The 16,697-nt window shown below is 56.3% G+C and overlaps 1 protein-coding gene across 4 annotated transcripts in view; it reads left to right on the plus strand.

The window, feature by feature from the left end:
* GDPD5 (glycerophosphodiester phosphodiesterase domain containing 5) overlaps positions 1-12,109 on the plus strand; it is an 86,883-nt gene extending 74,774 nt beyond the window's left edge. For 3 of the 4 annotated variants that reach the window (XM_020913604.2, XM_070473234.1, XM_020913606.2), the window contains 8 exons: positions 1,225-1,375; positions 1,922-2,140; positions 2,974-3,131; positions 3,365-3,512; positions 4,746-4,828; positions 5,368-5,382; positions 7,602-7,714; positions 10,468-12,109. In XM_020913604.2, the coding sequence (XP_020769263.2) occupies positions 1,225-1,375; positions 1,922-2,140; positions 2,974-3,131; positions 3,365-3,512; positions 4,746-4,828; positions 5,368-5,382; positions 7,602-7,714; positions 10,468-10,616 (1,036 nt within the window). In that variant the 3' untranslated portion in view covers positions 10,617-12,109. The remainder of the gene's footprint in view (positions 1-1,224; positions 1,376-1,921; positions 2,141-2,973; positions 3,132-3,364; positions 3,513-4,745; positions 4,829-5,367; positions 5,383-7,601; positions 7,715-10,467) is intronic. The other variant, XM_020913605.2, reaches the window with a different exon arrangement.
* Positions 12,110-16,697: the final 4,588 nt, after the last annotated feature.

The raw sequence follows: 16,697 nt of genomic DNA on the forward strand, positions 1-16,697 counted from the left end.
CTTGGGTTACCCGCTGCAGGGCAGGCGCCATGTTTGTGCAAGTAAATCTTGTGCCATGTGCTGTGCGTGTGTGCACTAAGTCACTTCAGTTGTGTCTGACTCTTTGTGACCCTATGGACTGTAGCCTGCCAGGCTCCTCTGTCCATGGGATTCTCCAAGCAAGAATACTGGAGTGGGTTGCCATGCCCTCCTCCAGGGGATCTTCCCAACCCATGTTTCTTGCGTCTTCTGCATGACAGGCGAGTGCTTTACCACTAGCACCACCTGGGAATCCCCTTGTGCCATACTTCAGGATATAAAATATGTAGAGAACAAAACAGACTCCCTTGGTTCAAGCAGAGTGGAGGTTTGGCACCTGGAGTCCTGCCACTGATCCACTTAATGGAAATATTAGATCTGTATGGCTCAGCAAGATGGAGCACAAACACTCTGATGAGTGAAATCAGCAAGTTCCTGAGTGATCCATTCACTGTGATGTCAGCTATATTTTTAAAGACCAGATAAAACTGATTGACACATCTTCTACATGTTGATAAATAAATATGTATTAATATTTATATAAAGGGCAAGAAGAATCCATACCAACCTGATGACATCATCTCTGAGAAGGGGAGGGGGCAGGGAACTGAATTAGGGTACCACAGTATGAAGACCCCACTCCCATTGTAGACATTATAGAATTGCGTGTTTATCAACTCTTCTAGCAGATGGTAGAAAAATGTCTTGAGGAAGGGGAGCATGGGTGCCTTTTACTGTTCCACACTCAGGCACCTTATGGGGCTTATGGCCAGCAGTCGGGGAGACCAGGATGATAGTGGGATACAATTTGTCTGCATTTTCCCTCTTCTCATATGTCATTACGTGGACTGGGTTCTAAGCCAGGTTCCACCACTTAGTGGCTGGTAGGCCTTGAGTTAAGATACTTCTGTCTCCAGCCTCAGTCTCCCCATTATAAAGTGAGATAGCATCTGCCTTCCAAGGTTGCTAATAGGCCCAGCCCTCCCTCCTCAGCCATCCCCACCCCCTGTCTGACCCACAGAGCCAGAGGGATTCGCCTACCAGGCCACTGACTTCCCTGTGCAGTCAGGAAACCTGAGGCCAAAGAGGGGCAGAGCCTTCCTGAGCCCCTTGGTAGGCTGGTGTAAGTGGGTGGGCAGGAGAGAGTGGGAGAAGCAGGTGAGGGACCCAGGTGGGTAGTGATTCTGCAGCCCCATCCTCCCGCAGCCTGGACGGGGTGCCCTTCCTCATGCACGACGCCACCCTTCGGCGCACCACCAACGTGGAGGAGGAGTTCCCGGAGCTCGCCCGCAGGCCTGCCTCCATGCTCAACTGGACCGTCCTGCAGAGGCTCAACGCCGGCCAGTGGTTCCTGAAGGTCTGGCAGCACCTGTCGCAGCCCTAGGCATGGAAAGCATGGGTGGGACTCCACAGAGAGGACCGGGGGCCGCCCGCTGCTTGGGCGATCCTCACACGCCCAGCTTCCTTGACTCACAGCCAGGCTGGTTGGAGGCTTCCTTGGCTCCTGCCACTGCGGCCCAGATATCGTGGCTGTCACTGCTTGTTCTGGTTCTGCCTCCCCTACCAGAGAATGTTGATGGTGATACTAACAGTTAAAATTGTTAACACTGTAAAACTCTAGACAAAGTCAGTGAACTCTGATGTGAAATGCAACTAAAGGAGAAACGTACTGGGGTCTGGGAAATGTTCCAAGCAAATCATTCTTTTGGTAAGCAGACTGGGATAGAGAGGTTAAGGTTGGGTTAATCTAGAGTCTCCACGGGGCCGCAACCTTCAGTTTGCCTGACTTGCACACACCAGCAGATACTGGCAGCTCAGGGGTCTCCAAGTTCCATAGCCAGGAAGGCAAGTGGAGGCCCCATAGGACTGGTGAGGCCACCATGTGTGTCCCTATCTCTGATAGACGGACCCGTTCTGGACAGCCAGCTCCCTGTCACCCTCCGACCACAGGGAGGCCCAAAACCAGTCCATCTGCAGCCTAATGGAGCTCTTGGAACTGGCCAAGGGCAATGCCACGCTGCTGCTCAACCTGCGTGACCCGCCGCGGGAGCACCCCTACCGCACCAGCTTCCTCAACATCACCCTGGAGGCCCTTCTGCGCTCAGGCTTCCCCCAGCACCAGGTGAGGCCCTGAAGCTGAGTCCCACCCAGCTCCTCCCCTAGGGGGCTCCTCCCCTAGGGGGCTCCTCCCCACCCAGTGCTCTGCCCCTAGGGAGCTCCTCCCAACCCGGTGCTCCGCCCCCTGGGAGGTCCGCGGGGTCCGGTTCCGGCCCCAGGGAGACCAGGCCGGTCTGGAGTCTAGTTCCAGCAATAAACTCACCGTATCACTCCTCTCCAGACCTCAAGTTTCTACATTAGTAAAATGAGGGTAGCATGCCCCACACCTCCCTGACAAGGTCACTGTGGGGACAAGAGGGAAACAAAGAGGTCCTTTAAAATATCCAAAGGGCAGGAGCAGGGCCAGGTTCTTGGGGACACTGTACTCCTGTGAACTGCTGCCCACATCCTCGGGGTGTAATACCCGGGGATCAAAAGAATCTGATACCAACTATGGCAGCACAGTAGACGCTGGTGTCCATGTGTAGAGTAGTGAACTTTGGGGGGGTTTATCGATCTTGCCCCGACTAGGATCTGGAAGGAAAACTCACTGAGGTGTCACTGGAGCAGTTCCTAGCCTTGGCTGGGACCACGTCCTCTGGAGATGGTCCAGAGGACCACCTTATTACCTGTAGGCTTTCACTGTGTGCCAGGTCCCGCCTCTTTTAACCCCTCCAGGTGCTCCAGGAGGGACAGACACCCTTCCCCATTTTCAGTTCAGTTCAGTCGCTTAGTCATGTCTGACTCTTTGCCACCCCATGGACTGCAGCACGTCAGGCTTCCCTGTCCATCACCAACTCCCAGAACATACTCAATTTACAGAAGAGAAATCAGAGGCTGCCTTTCTCCCGCCTGCAGGTCCTGTGGCTGCCCAACAGGCAGAGGCCCTTCGTGCGGAAGGTGGCTCCCGGCTTCCAGCAGATGTCAGGCTCCAAGGAGGCGGCCGCCAGCCTGAGGAGAAGCCACATCCAGCGGCTGAACCTGCGCTACACCCAGGTGTCCCGCCAGGAGCTCAGGTGCCTACCCCACCCGCCCAGGCTCACCCAGAGGACTGGACACGCGGGCTCCGGGCTCAGAGAGGAGAGGTGGAGAGCGTCGGGCAGACCTGGGCTTGTGTGTGAGCTTGGCCCTCTGGCAGCAGAGGTTCCTTCCATCAGTTGTGAGCATGGTATGAGGGTGTGAAGGACCATGCTTTACAGGCTTCCCGCAGGGGCCCGAGGGCTGACCGGCCTCTGTCGCTGCCCCACAGGGACTATGCGTCCTGGAACCTGAGTGTGAACCTCTACACGGTCAATGCCCCGTGGCTCTTCTCCCTGCTGTGGTGCGCGGGGGTCCCGTCCGTCACCTCCGACAACTCCCACACCTTGTCCCAGGTGCCTTCCCCACTCTGGATCATGGTGAGTTGGAGGATTATTGGGGGTCCGAGAGCTGCCTGTGACTCCTAGGAGTGGGGAGCAGGCTCCACACCTGGGGCTCTCTCTGGTGAGGTGTTAGGGGTGGAGGGAACACTTTGGGGGACATGAGGAAGATTCTTCTGACCTAAGGTCAGGAGATACTGGAAGGTGGGAGGAACCTGGGCCTGAGCCAAATGGGAAAAACACCAAGAGCCCCAGAGAAATAAACAACTATTTGAGTTTCCTTTTGGTTTTAAGGATTATTACATTTTGTTTTAAAGGAAGGAAAGTAACTGAGAAAAGAGGGCAACATAAGGGCAAGAATAGGAAACATTGAAATCTGCTCAGAGATTATAGCCAATGAAACCAGATTTCAATTGGTCGAGCATCTGAAGACTGGTCCAAGTGCTAGTCCCAGCTCTGCCAACCAGGGGTCTTGGGGAGCCCTTGATCTCCATCCACTAGCTCCCACTGCCACTTCCCTGAAGTCATGAAAGGCAGATGGAGGGTCTCATTATGGCTAAGACATTGCCAGTGTCAATGAATCATCTAGGTTTTGGGTGATTATCTCTATCCACCCACCCATTGTCCTTGAAAATCTCCAAAGGCTCAGCTCAGAATGAGATGAAATAACTGATGGTGGCAGCAGCAGCTACAAGCACACTAATTTTCAGGCCATAGGAGCTGACCAACAGCAGAAAGTGCATCTGGCCGGTCCCTGCCCCTCCTCCACAGTTCACCTGAGATCACGGGGGTATGGGGCCTGGCCGCTCTGCAGGCTTTGCCCTCCTAGGCACCTCTCTGGCCCCTGGTGGGGAAGCTCCCACACTTCACACCCCACAATGACATGTACCCTCCTGTCCCCATGGATGCCACATCTGTCTTCACACTCACCGGTACACCTGCTCATCACGTCACACCCTCTCATCTATTTGTTTTTCATATATTGACTCTTGCGTTAAGCTCCTTGAAATGCATAAATCCTCTAGGTTTAGCACACACCACCACCTCTACTCTGACTACTGCATGGCTCTTTTATCCTACACACCCACCCACACACACCCCCCAAACCCCAGGCCTACAAAATATCATCTCAAGACCCCAAGCCTCCTCCAGGTTCTCCTCTGCCCCTCTCTGAGGGTGACACGTGGTCCCCCTGCCCATGGGCCCCTTGGTCAGGAGCCCTGGTCTGGACCAACCATGACTGGAAGCTGGCCACGGGCCGTCTGTCCACAGCCCCCGGACGAGTACTGTCTCATGTGGGTCACCGCCGACCTGATCTCCTTCACGCTCATCGTTGGCATCTTCGTACTCCAGAAGTGAGTAGGCCCTGACCGCCTTCCATGGTCTTCCCTGCCCAAGACAGGCCAGTCCCCGCCCCAGCCAGGAGAACGTCCTCCTGAGCCCTTGGCCGGGAGACGTCCTGACCAGACCACTCTGTTCAGGGGGAAAGGAGGCCTTCCAGTGGCCCCCAGCCCGTGCCCCTCAGCCAGAGCCCAGTGGCTTCTGGAATGAGCACCCAGCAGGGAGCCCAGAGCCAGGCTGGGTGGAGACTTGCTGTGTAAACTCTTCGGTGAGTTTCCGCTCCTCTCTGGGCTGCTCTCCCCCTGCCGTGTGACCCAGGGCCCCGGTTCCCACAGCTCTCGTGCCAGCTCCCCACCCACCCTTCAGGATGACAGCTGGGGTGGTGCTCGCAGTGGGAGTGGGTTGGTCCCCGGGGGGTTTTAGGGCCGTGAGCAGGGGCTGGGGTTTTACTCTTGACTGACGTTCTCTCTCTGCCCCATACTGCTCTGATCCGGCGCATGTCCCTCCTCTCTCCCCTCTCCCCTCTCTCTGCTGCACTCTTGGCATCTCACAGCTATCACTTGATCAGGTAATTCTGGTGTGGTCCTCCTCCTCCTGTTCCTCTTTCTCCCTCTTCCTCACCACCCTCCTTCTCCATTTCCGTCTGAAAGCCTGCCTCTCGCGGAGCCCTAGGCCCAGGTCCCCCTCCCAGGCCCCGGCCCTGCCTGAAGCCTCCTCCCTTTCCTCACTCCCCTCCTCTCCCCTGCAGTCCTCCTGCTCTCTCCCCATCTTCGTGTGTGTCCCCCTGCTCTCTCTTCCTCCCGCAGACATTTCCTTGCAGGATGCTGACCTGGCCTCTCTCAGCACCAAAATGTCTCCCTCTGTGGAGGGGGTTCTGCCTGGGCAAAACCTCCCCCCGCACCTCCCGCCACAGCCTGGCACTTTGGGCGAGGCCTTCCCAATGCCCCGAGCACAGCCTACCAAGTTCTGTCTCTCCCTGCCCACCTGCTGCCCTCCCCTCTCCCAGTCTGCCTTTCCCATCGCTCACTCTGTTTGTCTTTCTGTCTCTCCTACCTCTTTTACTTTGTCTCTGACTCTGACCGTACCCTCTCCCCCATATGCACCATCTCCCCTGCTTTCCCCTGGGAGGAAACCCCAGTGGTTGAGCTTCCTGTCCTAGATGTACCTCGCTGCAGAGACCCGGGCCTGACACTTCCCTCCTGCGTTTACTGTTGATTTTCAGGATGAGAAGTCCCCTTTGGTCAGGTGCCTCCTAGGTCAGGCACTTTCACTGACCAGCTTCTAGGAGGAGGAGCCCTGGGCTCCCTAACTGTGGGACTGAGCCCAGAGAAGGGCCGTTTACCTGGGATTTCCACCATCCCCTCATCAGCAGATGCCCACCCGTGCTGGCTGGTGCTGTGCTGCGCCTGTGGCAAGGAGTCGGACCTTCCACCCAGAGCCCCAGGGTGCTCCGTGGGCATGCTCTGGCCTCTCAAGATACCATCAGGGTGGCATGATTGTCTTCCTGGGGGTCAGGCGAGGCCTGATGGAGGAGAGGACCCTGGGGGAGATCATTTCCCCATGGGCCTCATTTTCCCCTTCATTCACTCAACAGTCCTTATAGCACCCACCACACAGCAGGCATGGGGGTTGGTGCCAGGCACGCAGTGATAAATGAGACCCTGCTGCTGTTCTTGAGCACGTGTAGGGTGGCCAGCCCAGCCGGGGCACAGGCTGCCTTCCCCTCTGCCTCCTGCTTTCCCCTTGTCTGTCTGCTCTGTTCATCCACCTGTCTGCCTGTCTATCTGTCTGTCCATTTTGGCTGTGCTGAGCCCATCTGGAAACAATTGATTTCTCATGGAGTCTGGGCTCCGTCCACCCACTCCAGCAGGGCTTAGGGCCCCAGGGGAGTTGGGTTTTGTTTCCAAGCTGATCCCCACTTCCCTGAGTGGGGGTGGGGGTCCAGTGAGTCGTCCTCTCTTAGATTGCAGGAAAAATCTCTGTTCGGAGGCCAGGGATTTGGGGCTAGTTCAGAGGAACTGTAACAAGAAAAACTGTGCTCTGGGCTGGACCAAAGAACCTGAGTTCTCCTGGCTCCACCTGGTCCCTGCACACCCCATGCAGCCCCACCTCAACCCTATGGATTAATTTTGCCCCCACCTTGCCCCAGCCATTAGAGGGGTAACACTCCAGCCTGCCCCTTCCCATTAGGGGATGTGCACCCCACTCTTCCAGGGCTGTAGGAACGAGCAGCAGCAGGCCCCACCCCAAGTCACTCCAGCACCCATGCCTTGTTTCCCCCGTGAAGACAAGATCCCTGCTGTCTCCCCTCTCCTCCCTCCTTTCCTTCACTTCCTCTCTGGGGTTCCTCACTGGCTTTGCTCAGCCTGGTCCTTATGGTGGAGCTATAGGTGACATCAGCTGGGACTCCCTAGGATTGGTTTGTACCCCAGGGCAGGTCATGCCTATTAAGCCTGCACCCCCAAATTTGTCCTATCCAAAGACAGCCAGGTGTATAACTGGGGGCACCTGAGACATAACTAACCAACCCCTAAGCATCCTCCTGGGCAAGGGGAGCAGATGTAGGGTTCTGGAAAGAGAGCTGGAGAGCCCTGGCTGAGAGTCAGTGGACTCTGATCAGGGCCCCAGCTCTGCCCTTCTCTGGGCTTCAGTTTCCCCATCTGTGCAGTCAGACAAGATTCCTGCTGGCCTCTCAGGCCAGTTCCAGAGAGTCTGTGGAAGTGGGCATGATCCCTGCTCCAAGGAAGGGTGGGGGAGGACCTGATGCCCACGGGGCCGTCTCTGCAGGTGGCGCCTGGGTGGCATCCGGAGCTACAACCCCGAGCAGATCATGCTGAGTGCTGCAGTGCGCCGGACCAGCCGGGACGTCAGCATTATGAAGGAGAAGCTCATCTTCTCAGGTGTGCAACTCCACACACAGGTTGGGACGGGCTCTGGGCTCTGTTCTCTGCACCCCACAGGTGCACACGGGTGTGTGTACACATATTTCACATGCAGCATGCAGATAGGCACATGGCACAGACATATGTATACCCATCTGGCTTCATGTCACAGTGGTACGGAAGCACACGTACACCTACAAACACACACCCCTCCACCTGCAGCCATCAGCTCCAGGTCCTGTGGCTCAGTGTCAGCCCCGGGGGGTGGTGGGCTAGGGTGACATGCAAGGGTTGGGGGAGGAGTCTGCTTTGAAGGTCCATCCTACCATACGCCTGGTTCATACAGGGATCCCACAAATGTTGATTTCCGCCCCCCCCACCCCGCTTGCTGCCTGTTGACATTCCCAGACTGAAGGAGGAAGCAGCTGTACAAACAAATACAAGGAGAATTAGATGTAACAGATGGGGATGCAAGGAGGAGAGGGGTTCAGCACTCCCTGGGGCACTGAGGAAGGTTTCAGGCCCACTTTCGTGAGGAGTGATGTCGTTGAAATGGAAAGGGATGGTAGGAGGGGCCTGGGTGATGGGTTTGAGGTGAGCGCTGGGCAAGCAGAGGGAAGGAAGGGCACTCCAGGCAGGAACAGCATGTGTTCAGAGGCAGCAAAGAAGGACTACTTGCTGGGCACCAAGAGCTCAAGGTCATTCCACACGGCTTGGAGGGCCTCTGGCTGATTCACCCCAAGGAGGCACTGGGGAGGCACTTGGGCCTGAGTGTGTGGTCAGGAGCTTGGGCTTTGTTCTGGAAGCAGAGGAGGGTCAGGTTTGCCTTTGTTACAGTAGGGCTGTAACAAAGTACCACGCACTCGGTGGCTTAGAAACAGAGATGCATCATCTCACAGTTCGGAATGCTGAGTCCACGATCAAGGTGTCAACAAAGCTGTGAGGGAAAGATCTGGTCCTGGCCTCTCCCCTTGCCTCACGGGTGCATCTCTGTGTTTGAAGCTGTCTTCTTTGCAAGGACACCAATCCGCTCTAACAATCTCACCTTAACTAATTGCATCTGCTGTGACCCTATTTCCAAAGAGGGTCACATGCAGGGTGTAGGAATATAGGAATTTGAGGGGAACACAATTCAACCTCTTTCTGGGGGGGGGGGGTGCACACCACACAGCTTATGGGATCTTAGTTCCCTAACCAGAGATTGAACCCATGCCCCTCTGCAGTGGAAGCATGGAGACCTAACCACTGGACTGCCAGGGAAGTCCCCACAATTCAATCCCTAACAAGTGTGGAGGGTGGTGGGTTAGAATAGGAAGCTGAAGGCAAGGAAACCAATAATTCAGATGGGAATCATGGGCATGGAAATGGGAAAGGAGAGGAGAGATCCGAGAGGTATTTAGAAGCCAGATGGCCCTGGATTCAAACCCCAGCTTATCCCCCTAGCTGTGTGAACAAGAATATGTTACCTAACCTACCTCAGCATCAGACATCTCATCTGTACAATGGTCTAGGTTGCCTTCAGTTTACTTGTGAGGGTTAGTGCCATGCCTGGCCCAGAGGGGTGCTTGGTAATTGCTGCTTGAATGAACCTAGACCAAGAGGGGGTGGTTGTGGTTTGGGGCGGGGGGGGTTGGCTCTAACGACTGTGTAAACATCCATTCAGTCACTCCTTTATTTATCCTTCTTTCAAGGCATGGCAGGCACTGCTCAAGGTGCTTAGGATATACAGATTCTTGCCTTTGGGGTACTTGAGTCCACCTCCCCTCACTCAACCCTCCTCCTGGGAGCCTTCCCTGAGCACCGAAGCCTACCCCAGTGTCCCACAGCTCTCTGGCAACACTGAGGAGCTCCTGGGAAGAGGAGCCAGAACAGGATATCTGGGATCCTCAGGCTCCTGCGCTGTACCTGGCTCAGAGAAGCCAGAAGGGGTGGGTAGAATGAACGGAAGGCAGAAGGCCGGCACTTAGGCCTGGCAGATTCTGCACCCCACCCCTCGCCTCTCCTGCAGTGCCAAAGGCCATTCATTGAGCACCGTTTGGGTGCTGGCCCTGAGGAATCAACCACAGGTCTTACCCTCTGCCCATTCCTGGTTGAGAAGTCCTCTCTAGGGACTGTCAGCCCCACCCAGGCACATGGAGTCCCCTTGGGCAGGCTTAGCTCCCCTCAGCAGACCTTCTCTGAGGCTCTGCTGTGTCCCCAGCACTGCACCAGGCTGGGGACACTAATGCCCAGACCTCATCCCTGTCCTTGGAGTGCTCCAGGTGAAGGGGCACAGATGGTGACAGTACAGGTGACGGAGCAGGGGGTGCAGCAGGGAGCAGGGTGGCCATGAGAGGAGGCCCCATCCCAGCCTGGGGGCAATAAGAGAAATGAGAAGAATTGAGCCAGATTTTAAGAAAAGGAGGTGATGTTGGGAGGTCGTGCCCAGGAGACAGGCCAATATCTGCAAAGCCCCAAGGAGAATAACACACGGGTGCCACACTCGGGAGGGTGCACAGATAGTTTTCTGTGGCTTGAGGGTGGAGTTCCAGGGGAGAGGAGACTGAGGCGCAACCAGAGTGTTTGCAGAGCCTGAAAAGGGCCTTGGATGCCAGACTCACACACCAATACCACACCTGAAACCTGAGGTTGCATCAGCCTCCAAGTGCCTGCTCGGGAGTTGCTACAGGCCACGCCTTCCCCCCATCCCCACCCCCGCGTCTGCCAGCCCTCCTTATCTGCCCCACCCCCTCCTCCCTGCACTCACCTCTTGCCTCCCTGTGGCCCAACAGAGATCAGTGATGGCATGGAGGTCTCCGATGAGCTCTCCGTATGTTCGGACAACAGTTATGACATGTATGCCAACAGCGCCACCGCCCCGGTGGCCCCTCGAGGGAGCGGCAGCCGTGCCAAGACCCTCACAGACCGGAGTGGGCGTTAGCTGAAGACCCGTCTGTCCAGCTGTACCTCGTGTGGAGACCAGAGAAGCCCACAGAGCTGGCAGAAGCATGCTTGGGGCGCTAACTCCACAGCCTCCTCACTGGCTCCGGTCCCTGGTCAGCCATGGCCTCTCTTGGAGGGGCGCCCCTCTAGCCTCTCAGATGCCCCTGCAGGCCTGGGGCTCCTTTTTCTGGGAAGTTTGGGGCCTAAGGTCCGGGGTCCAGGGGCCCGGTCCACTCCCTGAGGCCCTCCTTTGCATCCTCACCTGGAAGCTTTGAGGGGTCGCTGGGCTGTGCCATGCCCCCTGCAGCAGCAGAGGATGTGGAGCCTGCGTGTGCCCATGTGTGTCTGTTCTGTCCGTGCTGTGAGGAAACCGCCTTCTCGGTGATTCTCCTGCCTCAAGGGGCTGGGCTGAGCCTCTGCCCCAGCACCTCCGCTCTTCCGTCAGTCTCAAAGCACAAGGAAGCTCGGCCCAGGAGGAACGCCTGCTCCAGTGGTGGGGACACTAGTCCTCCCCATCCAGCCTCCCGCTGACTAGGGCCATGTCCCCCAGGAGCCGCTGGAGATGGCAAGAGCAGGCTCAGGGCTGCTGGATCCACACCCAGGAGATCCACAGACTGACATGACCTCAGGTTCCCACGTCAGTGGCCAAGAGCAGGGGCCACCTGGGACAAGTGTTCAGGCATGGTTGATGGGCGTATGGCCAAGGAGGCCTGCAGTGGAGGGAGCCTGAGGGGCCTTGGCCAGGATGATTAAAGCTGCCGTCTTGACATGTCTCATCTCTGAATTATCGGTGGGAGGGTGGGGACAGAGCCTGCAGGGTTTGGGATTCAGGTCCCATGACTGAGGAAGACCATTCTCTGAAGTGAGTGGGAGAGTGGCAGAGTGGTGGGCCCCTTCCCCGCCTCACATGGCACTAGGGCTTCCTTAGGAGTCCTGGGCTTGGGGGGCCAGTGTCCACATCCTGTGGTGGGGGAGACAGTCCTGGAGAGGTAAAGTGACTCTCCATGGCCACACAGCTTGGCACAGCAGAGCCAGAACCCCAGCCTGGCTGTGGGCCTTCCGCAACCAGCTGGGAATGGTAAGGCAGATGGGGCGGGCTCCTGGGCCCACTGTAGGACTGGGCAGTGGGACGAGCAGTCACATGAAGGGTTTCTGAGCTCCTGGCCTATGGAGGAACAGGCCCTTAGTCAGGAGATGCCTCTCCCCGATGGCAGAGGTCTGGCTTTGACTGAAGAGGCCCACTCCCATTCCTGGCACGAGGTTGGGGGGGTGGGGAACACCTGGGCTGAAAGCCACAATACGCCCCTGGGACCACAGACATCCTTGTCTTTCAGTCCTTGGACCCCTGCTCTCTGCCCTCCCTGGGAAGATGTCTGTAACTCCCATATTTGTCCTAAGAGTCTGCATGGTCTTGGGTGTGTCCTAAGCGGGAAGGGGGAGGCTGAACCCCAGTTCCAGCCTGCATTAAATAAACATGGTGCTTCGTGGGAACCAAGGGGTGTGTCTCTTCTCCAAATGGGGGCCTTCTGAGTAGAATCCTTGGGGTCTGGAGGTTTCATTCAGAAAAAGAAAAGAAATCCCTCCCAACGCTGGAAACCAGACTGGGCCCCCACGCTAACCTCTACGACTGTCCCTCTGGAAACTGTCCAGGGACTCTCCCTCCTTTCCCCTTTTCAAACATCTGCCAAGTGCTCCCTTCCTGGGGCAGAGGTCAGCTCCAGCTTCCCCTGGGCATGAGGAAGTGTGAGTGAAACGTGGACCATCTGGGTCAGCAGTGGGGCACACTGCCCTACCCAAACGCCCCAATAACCACCTCTCCAGTGTCTGGCAGGCCTGCCCAGGAGAGTGGAATCAATCTTTCCCGTCAGCCCCTCACTGTCCCTTTCCCACTGTCCAGTCAGTGCCCCTCGGTCCACTGGGCAGCATGTTCCAGGCTCCTGGCCACACTTGGGCAACTTGAGTCAACCTAGAGCCTTCAGGAGCAGGGAGAAGGGCCTGGGAGTGCTGAGTGGAATAGCCAGTCAGCACCCCACTCTCACCAGGGCCCTACACTGGACCCCTGCATCCCCCAATGCAGAGGCAGTCCAGCTGCCTCCCCTCACCCCAAACAACGGGAAGATGGAGGCCGTCGCCCCGCTAGGTGGGAGGCTGGGCCCTTCTCCACCCTCAGCTGAGCCCACAGCCTGTGCTCAACCCTGGCTCCTGTCCCCTGACCTGGGGGGTTACTGAGAAGCCCACCTTCCCAGTGCCCTCCTCGGAACCTCCCCCTGTCTATGGAGGACAGCTTCACTGCCCTTCACAGGCAAACAGGAGACAGGGCCCCTCTCTCCCAGCCATCTCCACAGACCCACTCCTCTCTTGCTACCTTGGACCTTACTGAGTGAGGCCTGTCCAGGCTGAGCCTACCCTCCCCCTCTCCAGGGCCCTCTCTAGACCCTCTGTCCCCAGTGTAATGGTGCCCAAATCTCTCACATCCTTTGACATAGAGCGAAACGTACAATCTTTTCTTAGGGGGAAGCAGGATACACCATTCCCTGGAGCAGAGTCCCTGGAACAGACTCCCCCAGGCCTCAGGACACATGCTTGGCCATTGACCCCTCCCATTACAATTCCTTCCACTTAACTCAGCCGGCCTGAGCCTTGCTGGGGTGGGTTCCAACAGGATCCCAGGTTCACCCACTCCACTCCACAGGGCACATGGCTTTCACAAACCCCTCTTGATTTCACAGCACCCCGGTAAGACAAAGCAGGAACCACAACTAGACTACCAATCCTGCTGAAATGAAGAGCCGAGGCTAAGCGTTGGGCAGTAATCTGCCTGGAGCTGCACGTAGAATCCCGGCAGAGCCAGGGCCAGGTCCCAGGTGTCCTGGCCCATCCAGGTTCTTGTCAAGGCAGCCTCCCCCGAGTCTGCTGCCCTCTTCCATGAAGGCAAAACCCTCTCACCTGCCCCAAAGACACCCGGCCCAATGGCCCTTCATAGAGGCAGCAAATGATCAGACACCAACCCATGGCACCCCCTCTCTCTGGCTCCAGGATGCCAGGCCAGCCCAGAGCCGCCTTGTTCTCTCCCCCACACCCACCATGCCTGCCTCACTGGACTCCAAAGGCGGGTACACTGTTGAGTGAAAGCCATCTCAGCTCATGCCATACCACAGACCCAGGGACCACACGCTGTCCACACACACAGTCCACGAGACACAGCCCCCTGTTGTATGCAGACAGACCCCTGTCACAGAGATGAACAATCACACAGAGATGCAAAGACAGGGATATGCAATGCGTATGAAGTCCCACAAGGACACGTCTGCTGTAAGGCTGGAACACAGACACTGCGCAGTCGCAGAGGCAGGAGGGAAACCTCGACCTCTAAGCTGTGCAGTGACATTCTTAGTCACATCTGCCCCAATGCCACACGGTCACCACATCCCCATGCACTCCCACACGCACATACAAGTACCCTGGAACACCTGCACGCACACACACCCCCTCACACCCGTGTATCACTCAGGGCACAGCCAGCGCCAGATCACCCCCAGTCTGGGCACATGGATCCCAGAGTTGCACAGTCGATCCTACACCTACTCCCGGCTCCTCCCTTCTCTGCCTCCCAGGGCTGGTCCAAGAGCAGAACAAAAGCCCAGTATCCCCTCCTCCCCTTCCCCCTTAGCTCTCCCCTCCCCACCCACTCCCCCCCCCCACCAGCGTCCATCCCCTTTGTCCTCCTGCAGCTGAGCCTGAGCGGGAGTCCAGGCAGAGTGGCAGGGACATTGCGCCCAGGCTGCCAGGGGTGCAGGCGGCAGGACAAACCGCAGTGGTCAGTGCAGGAGCAGCAGCCGCAGAGTGCCCGGGAGAGGTCATGGCCAGGTAAGTGCCAGGTACAACTGGGGACTTAGGCAGCAGCACTGCCCTGGCTGTGTGGTGTCTACAAGTCTGAGGGTGTGTGTGTAGGTGTGGGTGTGAGTGTGAAAAAGAGGGTGACATGTCAACTTCTAGGGGCTGGGTACCTCAGTCTGTGTCAGGACCCTCAGTTTGAGGTGCCTAGACTCTTAGCTGGGATGAGAGAAAACTGAAGCCCTGCCTGGCGAATCCTACCTTTCATGTTCCAATGGGGTGTTCTTCAGCCCCCAGACGGGAAATCCCTAGGGTGGAAACTCGGTCCGAAGTGTCAGTGTGTTCTAAGTGCCCAGTGCCGTAAACAGTAGGTGAATGAATGAAAAAAACACTGCTGCACTTCCCCCAAGGGGACTCCCCCCCTCTCCCCTTGTGCCAGGACAGTCTCTGCAGAGAGAAGTCCCTCCTGACACTGATGAGATCTGCCTTCTTGGATCTCAGCTCAGAGTGTGGCTGCCTTCTCAGCCAGAGGAGAACAGAATGAGGGTAGCATGCTCCCATGACCCCTCCCGACTCCTTCTAGGGGTCCTGGGCTGCTGCTTGAGACATGCCCCCACTTTGGCAAGTGTGGCTGAGCCACTGGGCATGCAGAGTCTAGAGCCAGGCAGGTTCAGGGCTCAGCCTCTCTACTTGGGCAAAGTAGGTAACTTGCTGGGACCCTGCCCACCATGGAGCTCATTTCCTCTGATGCTAAGACAGGGTATCCACTACCAAGGATGGCCCAGGCACAAACAGTGAAAGCCAGACTGACTACTAAGGAAGATCTGACCCCCAGGGCAAAGCAGGCTCAGAGGAGGCACAGCAGCTGGGATCAGGAGAATGGAGGGAGAGGCAAGGAGCAGAGAGCAGACATCAGCTCCCCTAGAGTAAGTTGCCACATAAAGGAGTGAGCCCCCTGTTCCCGGAGGTATGCAAGCAGAGGCTGCATGTTCGTAATGGCCAAATCATAGCCAATTCATTACTGCCCTTCAGTATTGAGCACTTTCACAGACACCCCTCCTTTGATCCTCGCAGCAACCTCTGAAGGGCAGGTTCCATCTATGTGACTGTTTCCTCATGACAAACTTAGAAAAGGAGGAGTCTAAAGAAACTTCAGGTTTTTGAGAATCAAATGAAATTATGTACAAAAAAGCAACTAACATATGTGATGTGCTCCCTTCCTCCTGGGTAAAAGCATGTAAGGAAACATTGATTGAGTTGGTACTATATACCTAGCACTTCTCATACATTCCATTTAATAGTCACCAGGTCACAACCACTGCACAAGGGACGCATTATGACTCTGTTTCCGATGAGGAAACTAAAGGGGAGGTGTTGCACACAGCAAGTCAGTGGCAGAAGCAGAATCAGCACCTGGATTAGTCCTTAGAGCCAGTGCATCCACCACTCTCCACAGGGCTTCCTAGAGAACAGAAAACTTACTAGAAAGAGAGTCAACTTCCCTCTCAGGCTGGGCTCTTACCCCTTGTCTTCTTGCCCTCTGGGTCTTTGCACAGGGTGGTCTCTCAGCTGGAGACTTCCTCCCTCCCACTCCCTTGCCTTCACCTGGCTAATTCTATCTATTCTTCTGTCTCCTCTCAAGGATGCCTTCCCTGACTCCCCTCCAACTGGGTGCAGTGCCCCTTCTTAGCTCCCCTTATGCTCTGTATTTCCTCATGGGATCCCACCTCAATGGAAGCTCCAAGAGGGCAGGGACTGTCTTGTTCACTGCCTTTCACAGAAAAAAGCTCTCAATAAACACCAGCTTAATTTATTCACTCGACCTTGAACAGGCACTAATTGAGCACCTACTATGGGCCAGATCCTGTACTCTCGGGGGAAGGGCAGATATTAAATACAATAATCAGGGTGCGGTTAATGGGGTGCACCTACAGAGATTCCCTAGGAGAGCAGATGGGATGAGGAGTGGGGGTTAGTGCCTACTTTCCCCATACTGGATCTCTGTGGGGTCATCAGAATTCCTTGACCAAAGGCTAAGGCTACAGCTCCTGTCAGAGGGCTCTCATACAGGTATTTTGTATAGTTTCCAATAACTTCCCAGCCCTCTGCCTTTAGACCTTGGAGAGGTAAAATCTCCCGGCTGTTGGTAGCCACGTGGCACTGCTTTATCCCTTGTAAGAGTCCCAAAGCACTGTCTATGCTTTTGTAAATCCTTCCTTTATTAGAGTCTTCTTAAATTACCCCA

The sequence above is a fragment of the Odocoileus virginianus genome, chromosome 10 (assembly GCF_023699985.2).
Source record: "Odocoileus virginianus isolate 20LAN1187 ecotype Illinois chromosome 10, Ovbor_1.2, whole genome shotgun sequence".
NCBI classification, from domain to species: Eukaryota; Metazoa; Chordata; class Mammalia; order Artiodactyla; family Cervidae; genus Odocoileus; species Odocoileus virginianus.